Source organism: Dasypus novemcinctus, chromosome 7 (genome assembly GCF_030445035.2).
Source record: "Dasypus novemcinctus isolate mDasNov1 chromosome 7, mDasNov1.1.hap2, whole genome shotgun sequence".
NCBI classification, from domain to species: Eukaryota; Metazoa; Chordata; class Mammalia; order Cingulata; family Dasypodidae; genus Dasypus; species Dasypus novemcinctus.
The window spans coordinates 42,617,425-42,641,278 of NC_080679.1; the positions used below are offsets into that span (position 1 = coordinate 42,617,425).

At 35.9% G+C, this 23,854-nt stretch overlaps 1 protein-coding gene across 2 annotated transcripts in view; it reads right to left on the reverse strand.

Moving 5' to 3' along the window:
• Nucleotides 1–1,657: 1,657 nt before the first annotated feature.
• The window catches only part of BMPR2 (bone morphogenetic protein receptor type 2), a 208,266-nt gene continuing 186,069 nt past the window's right edge, over nt 1,658–23,854 (reverse strand). The window contains exons 11-13 of one of the 2 annotated variants that reach the window (XM_058300360.1): nt 15,622–15,794; nt 10,449–11,728; nt 1,658–9,195 (exon numbers count right to left, since the gene is read on the reverse strand). In XM_058300360.1, coding sequence (XP_058156343.1) covers nt 8,945–9,195; nt 10,449–11,728; nt 15,622–15,794 — 1,704 coding nt within the window. In that variant the 3' untranslated portion in view covers nt 1,658–8,944. The remainder of the gene's footprint in view (nt 9,196–10,448; nt 11,729–15,621; nt 15,795–23,854) is intronic. The other variant, XM_058300361.1, reaches the window with a different exon arrangement.

Consider the following 23,854-nt stretch of genomic DNA (forward strand, 5'->3'; position numbering starts at 1 on the left):
CTCTTCCTCAGAAACTTTGGTGTCCCTATTGTCTATGATGGCAAACCCAAACATCTGATTTTGCCATAACAGAAGCAATCTGTTCTGATCTGCTGCTTCTGCCTTATTTCCAGTTCACGTTTGCTGGTCATGTCCAATATTATTTCACTTTTCCTATTGAAATTCCATCTATCCTTTCAAGATCTTACTCAAGTCTCATTTCCTCAGGTGCAGTCTTCCTTTGCTATTCAAATTCATGTAGCAATATATTTTACCACTCATTTGGGTATTTACATGTCATCTTGTTTGGGTGTAACCATTTCCTGGGTAGGCCTTCTCTTCCCTACAAGCTAGCTTTAGCTCCTAGAGGAAAGGAACCATATGATACTTTTGGGCATCTCTCAGTACAGCAATAAGGATTCAATTTTTAAAAAGCAAATAATAGTATTACATTAATACCAACAAAACTAAAAGTTGCCAATATATAGATTTTGGCTTTTAAATCTGAAAAGCACTAGCAAATAAAGAAGATGATTAATTACAAGTGTTAAGTTATTTTCATAAGTGAATTATGAAAATAATTTTACTGGTGGTACCACAGGAAGTTGCCATTAAATGGTTCAGAAGATCAGTAATAAACATTTCCCCCCAGGTCATCACATTTCCTTTAAGGAAATTTAGCTATAATTTCGAATATTACACAGTAGGTTCTGTAGGGAATTGCAATGGAACCATGTAACATTATGTTAGATTATAAAACTGGCCATGTGAGTAGAGGGAAAAGGCACCCAAATCTATTATCCCTGAAATAATTATTACTACTAAAAGTGCGAAGAGGACCTATAAGAGTAGGTTACATTTTCCCCTAGCAAAAATCCCTTGGCATCTAGGTAAGAGTGGCCCAGCACCGTTACTGAAAACATGCTTGTGCTGTGGATTGCTGCAGGATCCCACTCCATGACACTTAGCTAACACAATCAATCTGGATTAAAAACTGTGTAGCCTTCACAAACGCCTTTCTTTTTAACAAGGCCTTCCAAAAATACAAAGGACAAAGATCTAATCAAAAACATTATTTGGTAATGTGAAGCACAGACACAATGTCAGGCCAACACAGATAGTTGTTTTTGTACTTGGTAGCTTTTCAGCACCCTCAAATTGTTTCATGTCTGTTCCTGGCTACGCTATTTAATCCATGAAAACCATTTTTATTTTTGAGATTCCCTTGCCACAATTAGAACTTAAAAATTGTAGTTCAAAACAAAATGAAAATTTATGCTATATATTCAGAGAGAGGATGTAGTAGAAAAACCAAGGGTATTAAACTCTGACATATTCAGGTTAGGTTCTCATCATTTGCAAATTTTGAGGCTTTGGGCAAGGTATTTAACTTCTCTGGGCTTCTGTTTATTTATAAAATGGAGACAATAATATGTATTTTGTAGGATTGATGTAAGAATTATCAATAATATATGTAAAGTAACTAACACAGTGCCTGGAATATAGCAGGTGGTCAGGAAGGAGCAAGTATTATTCTAACTTTATTTTCTAATGTATTATACTGAGTTATGAAAGCTCTGTTAGGTAGAGCATTTATTATTCTAGTGCAAAACACCTAAAATGTCACACTTAGCAATCATAATTTCTGGTGGCCTCATAAAAGCAAAAGAAACAATTATTGTTGTCATTAATATGATCTTTAATAAATGGAATAATGCACCATTTTACAGCAAGCCTTTTTGAAACCTAAAGAACTGCCTTAAAATCTCCTTCTCCAATGTCTCTGTATCAATACAATCTTTTTATTTAGGTTTATATATATATCAAAGCATTTTTTTAATTACAATTATTCATAGAAAATTCTTAGTGGCTTAATGTCACCTTTTATAGTGGCATCCATAGATAATACAAAAGAAAAGTGATTTGCTTTATTTCATACTCACACTGATCCATCAAACACAACTTGTACAGCATAGCAAGGTCTCAGACAGCTTATACAAAAGCAAAATAACTGAAAAGTCATTATTCATAAATTTATATGATATTCTATCTGTGTTGTAAGAGCAAAACACACCAACAAAAGATACCCGTTAACAAGAAAGAGGGTTCTGAGGAATTGCCAGTATTTTTCAGCCTTTCTTTTCCAAGAAAAGCATCCTCAGAATTGAATGCTCTGTAGCATGTTTCTCCTGTCTTTCAGAAAAAGCATGGCAGCTACACACCTCTATGTTTAAGCCACTACAATACCCTAAGAGTTAGTGTATTTTACAATTATTCATGGATCTTCATTTGAAAAAGATCAACAGAAAAATATGGATGATTCCAGCTTATACAAACACTTATACAATATAATCTCTATTGGGAACAAAATGACAAGGTATACAAAAACTATTTAAATAAATAAATGTGGGCAGAAAAAGAAAGCTACTGAAGCCAAGCAATTCAATGTCAAAAAGCATTTGTAAATTGCTTTCAAATGCATCTCTTAGCAATTTAGTTTTCTTACTGTTAAAGCTTCTCTAAAATTGTGTTTTTCTTACATAAAAGAATTGGTAATAAGGTGGAGAGCCTGAGACAAAACTGGTTACAAATGACTTTACTGCTAGGATTTTAAGTACAAAGCTTGAACTTGTCTGATTAAAAGACAACTTCTGTTTGGAACAGACAATGTGATAAATACATGGGATACCACAGATTACCTTCTCAAACCATCCAAGTTATCACTAAAGCTCAACTCATTAGTTTACTTTTAGGAGTAAGTTTTATAATGTCAAATTACGTCTTGAGAAAACCCCATCTCAAAGAACTACTTTAGTACGTTTTCTCATTTAAAAAAAAAGAAAAAAAAAAGAAAAAATTTGCCCCACCATTTATCAGAAATCAAAAATGGTTTGAAGAAGGTGCTTCAACTCTAATGCCTAAATCTGCTGCAACGTGTAGTCAATTAGTTGAGTCATTCTCTCTATTCAGCATTCATAGAACTGGGCAAGTTTTTATAAGTAATGAAATCTGCCATTATATCTATGTAAATTATATTGAATCATAAAAGGAAAAGTAAATGAACTGTGCAAGAAACACTTTCAATATTCAACTGGATCCAATTGCTTGTTTGTGACCAATTGAACTTTTTCAGTGTGTAAAGGGATAAAAGGGGCCCTGAGTTTTTAAATAATATTATGTCTATATAGTGAGTCTAAAACAGAAAATGCTTCTGGAATCTAAAAGTTCAAATTGGGAAAAAACTACATGCTGCCTTTTAAAATATTGAAAAAATTTAGTTGTAATTTAAAATACAGTAATTTGTTTGAAAGCTCACTCATAAACTGGACTCACTAATGATGTGATTTAGTTATAAAGATTCCTTCTTTCATATCCAGATTTTAAAATCTGCATTTCAAATTAAGTTTTCAAAATGGATGCTAATGTTCACAACGTTTAATAGTAACACTACGAACATTATAGTAATAATGGAATTGGAATTTTAAAGATACTATTTATTTTGGGCATAATTTTAATACAGAGTACTTTTTACTGATGTATTTATTTTCAAATGTATCTGCCATGAGATAAATTCCTTTATATGCACAATCAATTTTAACCAGTCACTTAAAAAGAAAGTTGTTATAGTCCAGTCTATGCTGCAAATGCAATTATAAGTATTTCAAAAGTGGTCTACAAAAAAAGTGGTCCACAAAAATGTTCATAGATAATACCTGATATTATAATATGGTTTGCTTTTGAAAGGTAATCTTGCATTTAGTGTTTAATATAATATTCAATGCAAAGAAATACGTAAAACACTGTGGCTCAATCATATTATGCTTGCTGCAATATAGGTTAATAAAAATGTTTAATGGCAAATAATGACTTACAATTCCAAATGCATGGCTTTTTAGTTATAACTAATGAGAATATAAAGTCATTAAAACTCCATAACAGAAAATGTTAGATAATATAAACAAAACTTAAATTAAGTCCTGATTTTGCTGATAGTTTGATGGTTGAATCCACTGTCAAATGGTAACATCTTAATTCACAATTCTGTTGAACAACTAAATTATTAATGAATTTGCATAACATAAAATTTTATGTGTTCTTAACTATAAATAACAGTTACTAAAATAGGATTGAGGGGGAAAAGCTAAAGAAACTAAAGCAATTTTGTCTGACAACTTAAAGACGTTGAGAAGCCAGGAGCATACTGAAGAATAATATTGAGGAGGATGACCATGCTCTCTTCTTATTCTACTTGATATAAGAAACGGATTTAAAATGATGCAGAAGGGAGGCTGGATAGTTCTGAGGAAAACTTTACTAACACAGAAGACTGCAAGTCGGATAACCAAGGGAAAGAATAAGTAAGTCATAAATTATAAGATGATTTAAGGAAAGTGATGGTCAGAGCCCAGTGATTTCCTCTTTTCTGTTAATTTCGAACCTGTAGAAAAGCCTTCTTTTGATAATAGATTTTGTGTAACTACCTCAAACAGTGATTGGCCAGATTTATTTAAACAATAAGTATATTTAGGAGGGGATCATGCAAAGTAGTTTTGGTAGTTTACAGAGCTCAGAATCTAAAGGTAAATTGCATTTTATGTCAACAGTGAGCTGCCAGTAAAAAGGCATGAATATCCAAAAAACACCCAGTCTGTAAAAGACTACTAGAGTATATATGGAAGTGCTATACAATTTCTATAATGACTGACTGGTCTGGATAATTAACTAATGTATGTGGAGATTCTGTCTTTAAGTTGTTAGCTGGGAAGATAAAAATAATATATAAAGAAATATGTGAATTATTCAATAAACTGCATATAACTGATAGTAAGTTTAACATAAATTTATAAGATTGTAAAGAAATATAATCTCAAGTTCTATGAGCAAACTACCACCAATGAATATTTGTGTTCATAAATATGAAAAAAAGAGAAAAGTTTATTGAAACTTTTTTTTCTATTTTTAATAACCCTCAAGAGAGAGGTTTACAGAGACAGGAAATTGCAGTAAATAGCTGCAGCCTGCCTGGTATTCCATTTAGCTCTAAAAGCCATATCTGAAAACATTTGAATAAAAACGCTTGCCAAATTTTGTGATAGCTCCTACTGAAACACATATTTACCTGAGTGTTCTTTCCTCTCAAAATGCTCAATTATTTTCACATTCAAAACCAATGTACAATTTTTGGAACAAGCAGCTACAAGTAAGGAGGTTATGCTAAGTTGTTTTTAAAAAGGACATTATCCTTGTCTCCTTCCTAAGTTCTACTCAATTAGTTCTTTCCTAAGTCCTATTCAGTTAGTTCTTTGGATCAGAAAGTTTTCTAAAGTCACTATAAAAGCAGGTATTTCCAGATGGAGTCAAATGACTGATGAGACCTAAAGTCCATGTTAAATCTATTCCTCCAAATCTAGCAAGGAATCAATTTAGGAAAAACTCTTAATTTCCATAATCTACCTTCACTTTTCCCTTAAAATTTACTTTATCTTTAGTTCTGCAAAATAACAAAGTTAGGAGCAAAGAGAAGTGAAATGATTTTAAGACTCATGATGGTAGATGTGGGATTGAATTTTGTCTTGAATTAGCAATTGTTTCTCCAGCTACAATCAGCTCAGACATGCCTATATGCCTTATGTTTGCCTAAGTTCTAAAATCATTAAAGTATCTTGCTTGGCTTATATACAAATTACAATTGTGCTGGAGTAAATGACTGAATTTTTACAAAAATATCAGTATACTATACATCCTGTCATAAAGGGTGTAGGCTATGTGGTGTGGATGAAAGAGATGTGAAGAAAGGTAGATCCGGGTTAAGACACTAGCTTTGTCTATTACTAGATATTACTACATGTGGACCTTGTTCAAATTTAACTTCACTTTCCTTGTATGCAAAATGACAACATTAACTATAGCCCTAATATTATTGCTGTGAAGATTAAAAGAGATAATGAATGTATATACTAGCATTCAGTATGTAACAAATGATTAATAAATATTATTTCACACCTGAACCTTCCCATAACTTTCTATACTGTTAATAGTCTCTTTCCAATTACACATTTTAAAAAGGAAAAAAGGTTTTAGAATAATCATCAAATCATTTTCAGCAAAACACAATTAAAATCAAGTTCTTTCCATGAGGTAATTCTGGTATACAGTTAGGTTTTAGTTAAGGGAACTAATATTAGATTTTATTACCTATTATGATGCTTCTAAGGTTGTATCAATATCCAGTGAAATTAAGTTTATTATTTTTAAACTTTTGTTTAAATATTTTGTTCAAAAGGATCCACTTTCCTTCCTACAAAATTTTGTGATAGAGTTAAATACCAGCTTTAAGAAATATTATTAGAGGAAAAAAATTAGCAAGTAAATGATTTGAGTCATTTAAAGTGATTTTGCTTGCTTGTATTTTAGTGTCTAAAGGTAAATCAGTCTGATGTACAATTTAATTTAAAATTTATTAAAACTGTCTAGATTTTTTACATTCCTACTTTTCCAAGGGTATACTAAAAAAGAAACCAGGGAGAGGAAATTGTTTTAATCGTGCTTGTATGAAATGGGAAACCATAAGTTTTTTTTTTTTTACTCTGGCATATTAATTTTTTAAAGCATTTTACTATTAAGCATTTTAAAATATTGGAAAACTTACAATCAACTGGCCCAAATACAAAATATAGCAGAACCTAAGATAAATCTTCTTCTGGCAAGAAAAGATCATTTAGACTTCATATGGTCATTTCCCTCAATGCTTCAAATTGGAGAAGTAATAGAATTTATTTTGACTAAAAGATGTCCTACCTGTGTTTCAAACAGAATATCCTGAAATGCAGCTGAAAGACATATTTAAAGACAAGAGTACTAGTAAAAAATTATAGGAACAGATATAAATAACTGGCTATATAGATAAAAGAAAAACTATATGAAAAGGTTATATGCAGGATAAAAATGTTTTAAGGGTCTGAATCAAGAGAAGGTCCAATGAAATGTAAAAGGTAGAAATCCTGGGCACTAGTAAGCTCTTAATGCTAAGAATTCAAAACTGCTCAGCAATTCAGCAGAATAAACAAGTAGTGTAACATCGAACTCATAAGATCACAGCAAATAGCAAATATGAGAAGGCTTAGGTGCAAGTCAGTCTTCAGTATTTTGGACAGCAAATTTGAAAATTTAGATCTCTTTACCTATGATGAAGAGAGTGGAATATGAATGAGAAAAGATGGTTCAGCAGGAAAAAAGCTAAATCTAGAATTTAGGAATTTGTGTTCTCCTCCAAGCTTTTTTCCTTCCAGAGAAATCTTAGGTGAAAATTAATTAGAGAACATCTATTTAAAATACTATGAGAAGCTGAAAAAAAGTGAAATTATCATTGTTCACAAATTGATAAAAATAATTTGTGCTTATAAAAAAAGTGTCCCTTATTTGAAAGAAAGTGCTTCATTTAAAAAAAAAACATGAAAAGTTGCTTTAGAGAAGATTATTAGTAATGAATGAAGCAGGGGAAGATTTAAAAATCAATATGATTTAAAGGATACCTATCACTAACAGGTATATTTAAATTAATGTATACAATTAGCACTGATCATGTATTGAAGCTCAAGTGAAAAGCTGATAAAAGGAGAACTTATGAAAATAGCACTAGCAAAGAAACACATAATTTTGAAGAGAGGTCTCAGTCTTCTTTAAGCAGGTAGGTTTGGCAGCAATCCTTCCTTCAGCAGGGGTTTGGCATGCCATTTGAATTATTTTTTCTACACAGTGTTTTAGGTCATGGGAAGAAGAATCATTTTCATTTAAAGTCACCAGGTTTTGTTTGGGAAGAAATTGAAAAGATACTACAGGTTCAAAACTATGAATTACTTTTGACATTATTTTAAACAGGAAATGTCATTTTATTTGAATCAAAGTTGGTCTATACAAAGAAAGAAGGCTATAACACTATTATTATCTTAACCATTTATGTTCTTAAATTCCATCTAAGTATAGAGCTATGAATTTTCTGATAAAAATGCACTTAACTAGATGAATATGGTACATACATATAAAAATAAAATAAAATTTTAAAGGCTAATATTTGATATCCTTTATTTGTTCTATGCTCTCATATGAACTTCCAAAACCAGACAAAAGATGTTTATTAAAATATCTGGAAGGAAACATTTAGGATTTGGAAGGCTGAAAGAAATGGCATTTCAGAATAGGTTTTGGTGGTTCCTTCCTTAGAGCCCTTTGAGACAATGTTTCTGGATTCTCCATGATAAGGAGAGAAAAAAGAAATCAGGTAGCTGCTTTCACCTGTGCAAAATTCACGTCAAAGAATTGACCTACCAAAAGTATGAAGGGAGGGTGGGAAGAACAATGTTCATATTATGGAAGAATGTGTGCCCTATTAGGAAGAGAGCTTACAAAAAAGCTTACTTATGGCCTAGAGACTATTGCACGTTAAAAAAAAAAACAAACACAAGAGGAAACAATGTCCAACAGATAATATGCTCAGGAACATATCAACATATAAACTAGCTTGTGCCCAGAAATAGAATATGGATACCAGCCACTGCTGCAGTCAAATATGTCTTAATTTGCTTCTGTTTTAAATGACCTTTAGAAACTGGTCCAAATTGATTACGAGCAATACATTGTTTGCTTTTTTCCTTAAGAAAATATTTTGAGACCACTTTTGATACACACATATAATTCTGTGGTCATAACAGACATATATATAACTTTAGTGAGACTAAACAAAAGTGCAAAACTTAAAAAACAAAATTTAAAAATATGGAAGCATAAGCTAAAATTTTCTGCATAGCTGAAATCTATTTAAAGCAAGTCCTTGTTGCAGAGGTGGGAGGGGGTGCTAACAGGAGGATAAAGCAGTTTTTTGTTGTTGTTGTTCCCCCCCCCCCCCAAGTCTCTTCTGTGTGTTTAAATGATGCAAAAAATAATTTCACTCCTTAAGGTTGAAAACATTTCACAGACAGTTCATTCCTATATCTTTAGACACCATGGTTGTGGCAGTGCCTCCTTCTGCAAGGTAAACAGCAGTGCTGGATTTGGAATGAACTGCCTTGTCACTGCCATTGTTGTTGACCTCACAGTCCAGTGGTTCAGTAGAGATGACCCAGGTGGAGGGGCGCCATCGCTTAAGCGAATAAGGAGTTTTCACACGTTTCTTGATCTTTTCACCTGATCCTGATTTGCCATCTTGTGTTGCCTCGTCTACTGAAAATGAAAGTACAGAAAAATTAACTATATAAAGAAACTATTCAGAAGTAAACGGTTAGGGTGGTAACTTAAGAACAGGTTAAAAATAAAGTCTATAGGAGGTACTAAAGGACACGTCTTGAAATTCATGATGACAGGCAATCTTTTTCAGGCAAAGCCTAACCAACTTATTTTTGAGATTCTTTAAGCCAAATGGTTTTATAAGTGATTGAATTATTCCATAGGGAAAAGGACACAATATAAAAAAAAAACAAAAAATAAAAACAGAGGAGAAAGTTCTCAACTGTATTCTTAACTCCTTTGGTTATTGATAGAGGTCCTAACTTGGCAAAATGCATGTAATCATTCAACTTCATGACCAAAGTGGATCGAATATTAAGGGTACCTGGCATATCATATTTTTCAGAAGAATGGCAGAAATATTAGAGTACATATTTTCTAATAATTCCTTCTCCCCATACCTGACAAGAAGTATTACTGATATTACTGAGAATTGCAGCTTTTCTTTGACTCATTTTGTAGTCCTTAACAACCATAAAAAATTACCTTTTTTCCCCACAAGTGCTGTCAGTCTAAAAGAGAAGCCATTTTGTATAATGATAGCTGTTAACAGATTTTGGTGAACTCTCCTATTTTGTGATTGTAATAAAACGGGCCAGAAACCACATATCAGTTTATTTATTTCAGTTGCTATGGAGCCCACGGGACAATGCTATAGTCATGTTGGGGTTTCAACCTGCAACTCTCGGAAAAGATAACACTAAGAACTAAGACCAACTTTACGGTTTCTGTTGACTTTTCTCTGGACTTCTAAGACTTATTAACATTAGTCTGATAAAATCTAAAGGTAGCTATAATAATATTAATATGCTCAACAAACAGTTTCAAAAGTTATACTGGTGTTCCTTTACTTGTAACTTTTAAACTGTTGAATACTGATGTAATTTCCACCATTCTTAGCAAGCATTTGAGTTACACTACAAAGCAACAGCTACATAAGGCACATATTAAATTGATAATTATCCTGAGTATTCTAACATTGGCTTTTTAATTATCAATGACAAAAATACTTTTTCCCCCTTTATAATCATCTAATTAATTAAATTTGAGGGCCAACCAAATGGTTTATTTCCAAAAGTGGGAAAGGTAAAATAATCACTAGTTGAAATGCAATCTGATTCCATCTATAAGCAGTTACTTAAATGGTCCCAAAAGACATGCAAGAAGGATTACAAAGTCCTTCCACTTACAATGCATACTACTGCCATCCAAGGCATTTGTGGCTGAAAGATCCAGAGAATTAGGTCTCTGTGTTCTTCTGGGCTTTGATGGTCCAGGATCTGCTACTGTGCTTGGAACATCCTGTATAAGAGCATCTTGCTCTGGACATGGATTACTGTTGTTGTTATTGGAATTAGTTCGGCCACCTTCCAGTGCCCTTTCCCTCCGGTCCACAAGACGATCTAGAACACCTTCATCATGGACAGCCTGTTGTTCTCGTCTCAGTAAAGGTTCATGCTCATCTGGACTGGAATTAATATTCAGCCGAGTTTCCTCACCAACGAATTGATTCTGCAGCATTTCTTGGGCCCTATGTGCCACTGTGTTGGCTGTCTGGCCAGATGGTACTGCCCCATTGGCATACTGGGTTGTGGCAGCATGTGAGTTAACATTGTGATTTCTGCCTGCCACTCCATTCATGGTGACTGTCACCACATGAGGTTCTGCAGCATTGATTGTATTCATCTTGGCAACTCCAGTTTCTATTTGTTTCAAGTTTGATTTGTGCTTACTGCCAAATTTTAGTCGGGGCTCCTTTGTTGAATTTTTGGTGTTCAAAGGCAAACTAGTAGGTCTCTTAGGAAGGTTCTGTTGCTTGGGGAGAGGATAGATCTGAGTGGGTGGGACATCGGGAATTAAACATGCTTGGCCATTGGCAGCCTGTGTGAAGTCTTGCTGTCCTGTCACTTCTACTGCAAGCTTTATAAGTGGGTAAAGCAAGCTAGAACTGGTACTGCTCAGTGGATCTGGTCCACTAAACTGTTTAAGGGAATGCTCCATGAGATTCTCATCTGAGCTTTCCTTGAGGTTCTTATCAACTTCTTTTGGGTCTAGCTTGTTGGTCTCCAAGTCTTCTTCTGTCAGCTGTAGGCAGACAGGGGTTGGCCCAACTGACTGTGCAATATTTGTGGCATGCAGATTTGTTTCATCTGAGTATGGCATTTCAGATATAGTAGTCATGCCAGTGCTTGGAGTGAGGCCAGTGGTGTTTGTGGTGGTTGTGTTGTTGGACAGGCTGGTGACGCTGGTTTCAGGGCTGGGGAGTCGAGCTTGTGCTTGCTGGCGTTCATAGTTAATTGAGTTTCGGTTCTTTTCCCCTATAGTTAGAGGTGTGCTGGACATCGAATGCTCAGAGGAAATATTCTTCACAATGCTATCAGTGTGATGGATAGAGTCTTCGATGTATGAGGAAGAAGAATAATCTGGATAAGGGCCAATCTTTGGCACACGTCTATTATGTGACAGGTTGCTTAAAGAGAGAAAAAAGTGTCACATTGAGAAAGTATATTTATGACAAACTATCCAAGTTTAACACCTCTGTTTTTAAAGCCTGAGTTGCTTTTTATTTTATTTGTAACCCCCACTGTTTTAGAGGTTGTTTTTAAATGCTAATCAAATATCAAATGTCAAATAATTCCTTGCTATCTTGATACTTTTATATGAATCAAACCTACTGAAAAAAGTATGTGTATCTAGATAAAACTTCTATACATATTCATTATTTTGGTTTACAAAGGTTAATTTAAAAATACTCCTTTAGTTTAATAACATTACCAAGTACATCTTTATAAATTCTGTACTACAGATATCTGCACAACAAGACATTAAATTCCATGAAAGGAAGAACCATGACATGTTTCTTTTATGTCCCATAATTCTAGATGCTCTATTCAACAAATATGGTGTTAATTAAGATCCAATGGCCAAATGGTAAAAAAAAAACCATAGCTTTAGGCTGTTTGAAAATATCTCTATCAAGAGACACAGTCTAACATAGAACATATCTTTCTGGGTAGACTGAACCATATATGTGAAAGTCTTAGAGCCTAGGATATAACGTAGTTTAGAACACTGAGATAAAGGATCAAAAGACTCAGGACTGCTCTCCAGTTATCAAGGGTTCTTCATAGTCATGGTCACTTTTTGGGGGTGATGGTTCTAAAATAAAACATTGTAAAATATTTCTATTATTTAAAAATGGTTAAAATGAAAAACAGAGGGTAGCTTTAATTAAAACAATTGCGGTATAAACATTAGGAACATAAATAGATATGTGTTATAGAAGAATATCACCAAAGAAAAGTGCTATGAAAGACTGATGAAGTTATGACGGGAACAACAGGAAGAGGAAGAAGAAAAAAAACTATTGTACTGCACAAGAAAAGAAGGTGTGGAGGGTAAGATTCATTAAAATGATATCTATAGTGAGACTGACCATGGGATGAGTTATGATTTAGGGGAAACTATTTAGTAGTGGCTAGAGATGAGAAGGCACATTCATGGGATAAAGCTGAATGTCAGAGAAGGCAAAGGATGGCCAAAGCAAGAGGTGGGAAATCAGTTTTCTTCTTAGCATCCAAGAACAGTTCAAACGCATTTAAGGTTAAAGTAGCTGACTCTTGAGAGAAATACAAACAGCATACTAGAGCACATGAAAAATACAGACACGAGAGGGAATGGAAACAGAACACAGTTCTGGTATGTGTAAAGTGAGAAAATTTATATTTAGAATTGCTAGTCTCTACCTTCCTAGACTAGTTGATGTATAAAAATATACAATTTGGTACCAAGGAGTGGGGAAGTGCTTTTGCAATTACCAAAATGCTGGAACAGCTGTATAAATGGGTAAGGGGTATTTTTTGGAGTAATTGTGAAATGCTTGGAAGAAAAGACCTACAGTGTTTTGAAGGGACTGTTGATAGCAGTATAGATGGTAAAGAGATGCCTTAGAAGTAAATGATGAAACTATTACTGAAAACTGGAGGAAAGCTGATCCATGTTTTAAAGTTGCAGAGAACTCAGTAAGATTAACTCCTGGTGTTTTATGGAAGGCAGAATTTGAAAATGACAAGCCTGGGCATTTAGTTGAAGAAATTTGCAAAGTAAACCCAGAGAATGTGGCTTGGCTTCTGCTTGCAGCTTATAGTGAAATGTGAGATAAGCTGAGAACTGAATTGTTGGGCACAAAGAAAACAGAAACTGAAAATTCCAAGCCTCTAGAAATCAGGCTCCCAGACAAAGGTGCCCAGTTGGAGGTCTTAACTAAACTTGGCACTTGTAAATCAGGAGGGAAGATGCAGTTATGTCTGAAAGACTTGCAAAAGGTCTTACTGTCTGATGGCTTGGACCCCTGCTTCCTGAATGCTAAACCAACAAGGTTTTTGAGAAGTGCTGTATGAACAAAACCACTGTCAGCCTGGAATAAAAAGGACATGGAAAGGAGAGTTTGAAGGAGAAAAAGCTTTAAGAGAAAAACCATGGAAGCTGAGATCTGGAATTTGGACATCACCTTGGGCCAAGAGAGGAACCCCACCTATGTGTACAGAGAGGGTGCGTTTGCCCCAGCAGTTGAAGAGGGTGGATGTTCCCACCAGATGTTTGGGGAGAGTTTTGCTGCACCAGGGTACAGAGAGGGTGGAGCACATTTCCCAAGAGTTAGGATGGGTAAGGTCAGTACCCCATAGGTGTGAAAGTACCCCAAAGGTTAGGGGAGGCCAGGTGGTCAATCCATTGCTCTGAGAGGGTTGAGCCTGTATGCCAAAGGTTAGAGGAAATGTTGTCTTCACATCACTCTACATGGGGATTAAGGCTCTAACCCAAAAATTGGGTGAGGTGTGGCAATCACCACAACACTCTTGGAGGGACAGGTCTGGAGCTTGGTCAACACCCAGATGCTTGATGAGGGTGGAACCAAGAAAATGGCCATTGGGTAAGCCAGTGGAAAGGGTGAGTCCCCATATGGCCCCAAGGAGAAGAAACTGTCTTCTTAAGAATGACTCTCAGACTTTGAAATCAAGGGGAAGATGCCTTGCAGGTTTACTGAACTGTAGAGGACCCATGACTCATGTTTCCCTCCCAATATCTCCTTACTGTAATGAAAATGTTTATCCTATGTCCATTTGTGTATTGGAAACAGATAAATTGTTTTGTAAGTTTCAGACGTCTACAGCAGACAGGACTTTGCCCTGTATTTCTTTAAATTGATTGTGATATGATTTAGTACTTGCACTGCTATTGATTTAAGGTTTTTCAAATATTATAATTTGTTTTGGAATTCAGAGGGCGGAATGTAGCAGTTTGATATGGCTATGAATTCCAAAAACAGATATTGGATTATTCTTTTAATCTGATCTGTACCTGGGCATGATTGAGTTACAATAAAACGCATGGCAAAGAACAGAGGCGAGGGTTTCTGATGTTGGAGTTTTGATGTTGGAGTTTGATGCTGAAGACTTAAGCTGGAGCCCCGGGAAGTCAGCATGCAGAGAAAAGAGAAGCAAGCCCCTGGAAGAAAGGAACCTTGAACCCAGAGAAAAGCAAGCCCCAGAAACGTAGGAACCCAGGAAGCCTGAACCCTCGCAGAAGTTGGCAGCCACCTTGCACCAAACAGATTTTGGTGAGGGAAGTAACTACGCTTTATGGCCTGGTATCTGTAAGCTCCTACCCCAAATACATCCCCTTTATAAAAACCAACCAATTTCTGGTATTTTGCATCAGCACCCCTTTGGCCGACTAACACAGGTTTATATGGTGAAGTTAATTTTACTTAAACATACCCAATTTTTGACCCATAGTTCATAGTACAATGCTCTCAGAAATTAGAATAGAAAATAGCAAAACAAATGATTCAAGAATCAAGTGTCTTTTTATCTCAGTTTTTCTCTGGTAACTCATTCCTGGATGACTTTGTGAAAAATTTTAATATGTATTGGATTAAATTACAAATTCCTAGGAAGATTTTCTTCCCAAACATGGAAAAAAGAAACACATAGTTTGAAAGTTCCAAGCTGTAGGAATTAAATAAAAATCCTTTTATAACAAAGGATAAATGAGACTATATATATAGAAGTGTTTATAAACTTTTGGATCTATGAAAATGTTTTACCTTTATTATTGTAGGGGAGTTGGAACATCAACAGAGAAAGACTTATCTCTTTTACTGTATCTTTAGATATAAAAAAACACAGATTCCATTCTGTACTCATAGCAAACAAATATCTTCAGGAGAAGAATGGGAATATTGAAAGAAAAGTTGTAACTTTAGATATATAAGCGAATCATCACACTCTTAGGCTAGTTTAACAGTCTTTAACTTCCTGTTCTTTGTTTGGTCTCAGTTTCTAATACATTAAAGCGTCTTACCGCTCATTCTGCATAGCAGTAGACATTGGATTGACTGTTGGGCTCACAGATTTGTTTCTTTCCCATATCATCATAAGTTCAGCCATCCTCTCCTCAGCACACTGGGCAGTAAGCCGAGCTTCTGCATCTTGGTCCCAACAGTCTTCGATTGTCTCCTTGAGTGACCTCACTGCCTGTAACACAAAGTACATGTCAAACACTGTAACTTAAAGAGTAAAATTGTTTATATTGATCTTTTACTTTTTAAAAAGACTTATTTTTATTTCTCTCCCCTTTCCCTTCCCCCCCCCCCTTTTTCTGCTCTCTGTGTCCATTCACTGTATATTCTTCTGTGACCGCTTCTATCCTTATCAGCAGCACTGGGAATCTGTGTTTCTTTTTGTTGCATCATTTTGTTGTGTCAGTTCTTCCTGTGTGTGGTGCCATTCTTGGGCAGGCTGCACTTTCTTTTGCGCTGGGAGGCTGTCCTTAGGGGCGCACTCCTTGTGCATGGGGGGTCCCCTACGTGGGAACACCCCTGTGTGGCACAGCACTCCTTGCGTGCATCAGCACTGCGCATGGGCCAGCTCCACACGGGTCAAGGAGGCCCAGGGTTTGAACTGCGGCCCTCCCATGTGGTAGGTGGACGCCCTATCCATTGGGCCAAGTCCGTTTCCCTATATTGATCTTTTAAATTTACAACATGAGGTTAAGGGAAAATCAATTTTCTTTAACCAGTATTTCATATAACTATATGTATTAGTCAGCCAAAGGGGTGCTGATGCAAAATACCAGAAATCTGTTGGCTTTTCATAAAGGTTATTTATTTGGGGTAGGACCTTACAGATACCAGGTCATAAAGTGTAGATTACTTCCCTCACCAAAGTCTATTTCCACATGTTGGAGCAAGATGGCTGCCAATGTCTGTGAGGGTTCAGCTTCCTGGGTTCCTCTGGGCTCAGCTCCTCTTTTTCTCCACAAGGTCAGCTATATACTATGAGGCTCTCTAGACTTTGCCTCTCTTCACAAGGTTAGCTGTAGACTATCAGGTGAATGGCTCTGTCTCTTTCCTTGGGGTTTCTTCTTTGTCTAGGGAGTCCATCTCTATTCCTCTGTGTTCTTCTCCTGGCTCAGGACCTCTCTTCCTGGGGCTTGCTTCTCTTTCCTCTGTGTACTGACTTCCTGGGGCTCCAGCTTAAGACTTTAGCATCAAACTCCAACATCAGAACCCCAAGCATCAAAGACCTTCAACTCTGTCCTTTGCCATGCATTTTATCTGTGAGTTCCCACCCACCAAGGGGGTCTCAATACCCTAAAGACATGGCCCAATCAAAGCCCTAATCATAACTTAATCATGCCCCAGTACAGACCAGATTACAAACATAATCCAATATCTATTTTTGGAATTCGTAACTATATTAAACTGCTACACTAAAGTAAAATATTTGAGGTTTCAGGAATTTGTAAAGAATCACACTTCCAAAAGGTGAGGCAAAAGTAAGCAGGCAAGCTTTAACTTAATTCCTTGAAGATTATCCACAAGGGTAAGCAGGTGTAATAAGTTATAGATGTTTCTTCAAGGCCATAGTTTATATCATTTCCATCAATATCCACTAACTTCAAACAAGTTTTGAGTTTGATGGAATTTTGGCACCAGGCTATCTTCAATCTCCAAGTTATGAAACATTGGTTCATTTCTTTTGAAATAATTTCAAACTTACTTTTCTTGCCTTTTATGACCTTGATGTTTTTGAAGATTACAGGCCAGTTACTTTTTAGAAAGTTCCTCAATTTGGGTTTGTCTGATGTTTCTTCACGATCTGATTGAAGGTTAACATCTTTGGCAGAAAATCACAGAAGTGATGCTATGTTCTTCTCATTGCATCTTAACAGGTGGTCCATAATTCTGATTTGTATATGACTCATAAAGGTAACTGTAATCTCTTAACTGAGGTGGGGTCTACCAGATTTACCCACTATAAAATTACTCTTTTCCCTTTTATAATCAATCTGCATTTTAAAAAAATTCCTGCCAGTGGTTTGTGGGGGAAGTAGTTAGAGCCTCTGCAAATATCCTGTTCTGCATTCACCTCTGACATACTAGTTTTAATATCCCCTAATTTTTTAAAAAAACATTTTATCTCAAAATAATTTCAAACTTACAGGACAGTAGCAAAAATAATACAAAATCCATACCAAGATCGCCAACATAACCTACCTCCAGATACCCAGATTCACCAATTTTAACATTTTGCCATGTTTGCCATTTCTGTCTGTCTTTCTTTACCTATCTTCTAAACATTTGAGAGTGGGTTGTATACATCAGTCTCCTTGAACCCTTAATACTTCCATATACATTTCTTAAGAACAAGGATATTCACTTACGTAACCACCTTAAGTACTGCTACTAAGTTCAAGAAATTTAACATTGGTATAAAGCTAAAAGTCTAATTCTAGTTTTTTTCATAAAAATGTCCTTTGGGGCAGGTTCACCTCCATTATTATATCCAGTCCAGGGTCATATATTGCATTTAAATGTTGTGGTGGTTTGGAGCTGTATGTACCCACAGAACAATATGTTCATAAACTTAATCCACTGCTGTGGGCATGAGCCCATTAAAAGTAGGACCTTTTGGTGAGGTTACTTCAATTAAGGTGTGACCCAACCCAGTCAGGATGCATCTTAATCCTATTACTAGAATCCTTTCTAAGCAGAATGAAATTCAGACAAAGAGGGAGAGAAAGCCAGGGGAAGCAAGAAGCTGAAGACTTAAGAACCTGGAAAGAGAATACAGTCTCCCAACCATCCTTATCCCTGCAACCACCCAATTTCTCTTTGCAGAGGCAACCAATATTACCAATTTCTTCATATTTTTTTCATAGAAAGTCTACTACTTTTTAGTTCAAACACACAAATTTATGGTTTTATTCATGTTCTTAATTACAGATATTAAGTGTCACACAGTGAAGTGTATACATTGAAATAAGGATTTCTGAAGCAAAGGTTTGGTCACCTTTCCACAAAAACTGAAAGGAACCCTTTCCTTTTCTAAAACAAAGCACTATCTCTTGCAAAACTCACTAACTGCTGGCCCTGATAAGCTCAGAAAAACCAATATCCGTGTAACCAAAAAATGGTAAATTGGCTGTTTACTCTATCTTGGGGAAAGAGAGACACTGGTGAGGATAAATTTGTTACTTTTTATTATATAACTGGGGAATATTTAACATTCTTTGTAAAAGTGAGACAAAAAAGAAACATTCTTCAAGGCACTGTACTAGATGAATAAAATCTGGTAAACAGCAACCCTGATCCCTGTCTCTAAGAAGTTTTCATTCTTAAAAGTATTGTTAATGAATAATAGTAGCTAACACTTGCTGATTATTACTGACTCATTCAATTTTTATATGAAGTAAATACTATTATTATTCCCATTTTCAGAAAAAGAGGCCCAGAGAAGAAGTTAGGCTACCTGGCTAATAAGCAGCAAGGCAAAGATTGAAGCCCAGGCAGAGTGGCTCCACAACATATACATTATCCTATGCTGAACTGTCTATGCTGATAGAACACAGATAGTGCCTAGTGGATAAACAGGTTCTGTTACAAATGTTGCAATCTGATTGTTTTTATACAAAAGTATTCCAAGTTTTAAACAATATTGAAATAATGACTGGTAAGTTATTTACACAAATAAAGGTTTAGAAATATATCAAAAATATGTAATTGGGAAAAGGAAAAATTAAAAATGTAATTGAAAAGTCAAAGAGGTTGACCTTAAAATAGAATGCTGAGGATCCCAAAAGCAATGATTTAGTCACAGAAAGAAATTTGTTTCAGAAATAGGATATACAAAGCAGAGTACACCAGAAAGGAAGAAAGCAGATTGAGAAATTAGCAAAATAAACTTAATTGGAATAGAAAGACTAAGTTACTGAAGGGGAGTTAGTTTTAAGGTCTTGGAAACAAATATGTGAGGTAAGATTTGACAATTTAGATGAAATGGACAAGTTTCTTGAAAGATTCAAACTAGTAAGGCTCATTAAAAAAGAAACAGATAACCTGAATTGTTCCTACATCTATTAGGGAAATTGAATTTTTGTAGCTAAAAACCTCCCCACAAAGAAAGCTCCAGCACCAGATATTTTCACAAATGAATTCTACCAAACATTTAAGGAAGAAATAACACCAATTCTACACAATGTCCATAGAATAGCAAAGAGAAGAGATTAAATACCAACTCATTCTATGAAGATACCGTGAAAATGGCAAGAGTAAGGACCTCTGGGGAACATCCCTCTCTAGAAACACCAATAATCTGGCAAAAACTGCCAGAATCAACCTTATTGGGACTCTGGAAGCTAAGCAGAGATCAAGAGCAACCAAGTAAATGATTAACTAGAAAGAAAGCCACTGATACAGGCAGAAAACTTTGTGGTAGTTTAAGTTTGTCTTGCCCCAGCCCCTCCTCAGCATGATGGGCATTGTGAAGATGGCAGCCTGTAGTCCTCGTGTACCCAGTCCTGGAGACGGCAGAGCAGATTTTGTTCCCAAGGAATTATGTTGCCTATTTGATCCGTTTATGGGTCCCCTGTATGACTGACACAGGGGCCTACCTTTCTTCACCTAACTTTGGCTACAAAGAACATTCCTTGGCAAACGGACTTTGGCCCAGTGGTTAGGGCGTCCGTCTACCACATGGGAGGTCCGCGGTTCAAGCCCCGGGCCTCCTTGACCCGTGTGGAGCTGGCCCATGCGCAGTGCTGATACGCGCAAGGAGTGCCGCGCTACACAGGGGTGTCCCCCGCGTAGGGGAGCCCCACGCGCAAGGAGTGCACCCATAAGGAGAGCCGCCCAGCGTGAAGGAGGGAGCAGCCTGCCGAGGAATGGCGCCGCCCACACTTCCCGTGCTGCTGACGACCGCAGAAGCGGACAAAGAAACAAGACGCAGCAAAAAGACACAGAAAACAGACAACCAGGGGAGGGGAGGGGAATTAAATAAATTAAAAAAAACAAAACAAAAACAAAAACAAAGAGAACATTCCTTGAAACACCAAAGGCTATATGAACTAATTGAAAGCCAGGGAAAAAAAGGTGGGCAGTAACAACCGTTGGGTAAATAGGGCTTTGAAAAGCTCCCAAGTATTCTGGGAACCTAGAAAGCCACACATACATCCAGAGCAGGATATGTGCAGAAAAGATCTGGGCAGACCATAAGCTTTCTTTGCTGGCTGGTTATTAGGCTCAGCATAAGAAAGAAGCACAGGCTGAGGTGTAGTTGTAAAGTGCCTTGATAAGTATTTGAAGAGTGAATGTACACAGAGGCATTCTGCAAAGACCTAGAGAGTACTTTCTTTCCTTTCTTTTTAATATTTGCACATCAAAAATTCAAAATGTCCAGTTTTCAACAAAAAATAATGAAGCATACAAAGAAATGAGAAATGATGGCCCATTCATAAGAAAAAAAAAAGAAATTAATAGAAACTGTCCCTGAGGAAGCACAGACATTGGACTTACTGGACAATTTTTCTATATAAAATTTAAAAATTTAAAATTTTAAAATTTAAATTTTAAAAATTTTAATTAAAAATTTTAAACTATCTTAAATCTGCTCAAAGAACTAAGGAAACCATGGATAAAGAACTAAAGAAAACCAGGAGAACAATGTCTCAACAAATAGAGAATACCAATTAAGAGATGGAAATTATAAAAAGGTATCAAATAGAAATTTTGGAGGTGGAAGTATAATAACTGAAATGAAAACTTCACTAGTAGGGTTCAACAGCAGATTTGAGCAGACAGAAGATTCTGAAAACTTGACAAATCAATTGAGATTAGATAGTCTGAGGAGCAGAAAGAAAAAAGGAAAAAAGAAAAATGAACAGAGACTAGTGGGACACCACTAAGCATATGCATAATGGGAGTCCCATAAGGGGAAGAGAGAGAAAAGAGCAGAAAGAATATTTGAAGAAACAAGGTTTGAAAACTTCAAAAACTTGATAAAGACATGAATCTATATATCCAAGAAGCTCAATGATCTCTAAGTATGATAAAGGGTTACACACTGAGGTACATTATATGTAAACTGTAGAAAGTCAACGATAAAGAGAGAAATCTTGAGAACAGCAAAACAAAAGTGACTAGTCATGTACAAGAGATCCTAAACAAGATTAACAATTTCTCATCAGAAACCACAAAGCCAAAAGGCAGTGGAATGAGATATTTAAAGTGAAAAAAGGAAAAATATGTCAACCAAGAATTCCATATCTGGCAAAAGAATCCTTCAAAAATGAACGGGGGTGGGGTAGTGAAGGGGAGAAAAAATGCAAACAAAATTAAAACATTTCCAGATAAACAACACTGGTAAAAGTAACAACATGCAAACAAAAAGTATCATTGTATTTTTGGTTTGTAACCCCACCTTCTTCCTATACGATAAATACATATATTTATAACAGTAATTATAAATCTATGTTCATGGCTACACAATGCATAAAGATGTCAGATGTGATAATAATACACAGGGGAGAGACAAAGATATATAGGCACAGTTTTTGTATAATAGTGAAGCTCAGCTGATATTAATTAAAACTAGGCTGTCTGAGATGTAATCTTCAAGGTAACCATTATGAAAATAACTAAAAAATATACAGAAAATAAAATGAAAAGGGTGTCAAAACAGTACACTAAAAACAGTCAAGTAAACACAAGACAAGTAGTGTAAGAACAGAGGAACAAAAATATATGACATTCAGAAACCAAATAGTAAAATGGAAGAAATAAGTCATTCTTTATCAGTAATTACTTTAATGTAAAAGGATTAAACCCCCTAATTAAAAGGCAGAGATTGGCAGAATGGAGGAAAAAAGATGATCCATTTACATGCTGTCTACAAGAGACTCACTTTAGATACAAAGATTCAAAGAGGTTGAAAGTGAAAGTATGGAAAAAGATATGCTTTGTTAAAAGCAATCAGAGAGTTGAGCAGGCTATACTAATATATAAAATATACTTCAAGTAAAAATTTTTACAAATGGAAAAAGGCACATTTTATATTGATAAAAGTCAATCCATCATAATAAAACATTTATAAACACATACAGACCTAACAACAGAGCCCCCAAACAGCTAAAATTGATGGGAGAAACAGACAGCTCTACAATAACACTTGGGGAAACATGTGGCTCAACCAAGTGGGCTACCGTGTACCATACAGGAGGTTCAGGGTTCGATGCCCAGGGCCTCTCGGTAAGGACAGGGTGGCTCACGTGGCAAGCTGGCCCAGGCAGAGTGCTGGCCCATGTGGGAATGCAGCCCCACACAGGAGAGATTCCTGCCTGCGAATGCTGCCTAGCTTGGGAAAGTCGCCCCACACAGGAGTGCCAAACGACGCAGAGAGCTAGTGCAGCAAGATGACACAAAAAGAGACACAGAGGAGAGAAAATAAGACGTAGCAGAACAAGGGAGCTGAGGTGGTGCAAGAGAGTAATCACTTCTCTCCCACTCTGGAAGGTCCCAGGATCAGTTCCCAGAGCTGCCTAATGAGAATACAAGCAGACACAGAAGAACACACAGAGAGCAGACAATGGGGGGAACAGGGAGGGGGAGAAATAAATTTTAAAAATCTTTTAAAATAAAACAAAAAACAGTAACACTTGGAGACTTAAATACATCGCTTTTAATAATTGATAGAATAGCAGAGTGGGTGTAGGTCAGTGGTTGAGTGACTGCTTTGCATGTATGAGGTCCTGGGTTCAATTCCTGGTACCTCCTAAAAAATAAAACAACATAATGATAGAACTAAATAGAAGATCAATAAAGAAACAGAGAATCTGAACTACACTATAAATCAATTAGGCCTAGCAGACATCTATAGAAACTCCATTTAACAAAAGCAGAATATAAATTCTTCTCAAGTGTACAGGAGACATTTTCCAGGATAGAACATATGTTATGATACAAAAAAACTTTCAATGAATTAAAAAAGACTGAAATAATACAAAGTATCTTCTCCAAGCACAATGGAATGAATGGAACTAGAAATCAGTAAGAGAAGGAAAACTGGAAAATTAAAAAATATGTGGAAATTAAACAATACATTTTAAAAACAACCAATGGGTCAAAGAAATAAAAAAAAGAAATCAGAAAATATTTAGAGGGAAGCTGATGTGGCTCAAGCAATTGGACTTCTGCCTACCACATGGGAGGTCCTGGGTTCAGTTCCTCGTGCTTCTTGGAGAGCGCGACTGGTGTGGC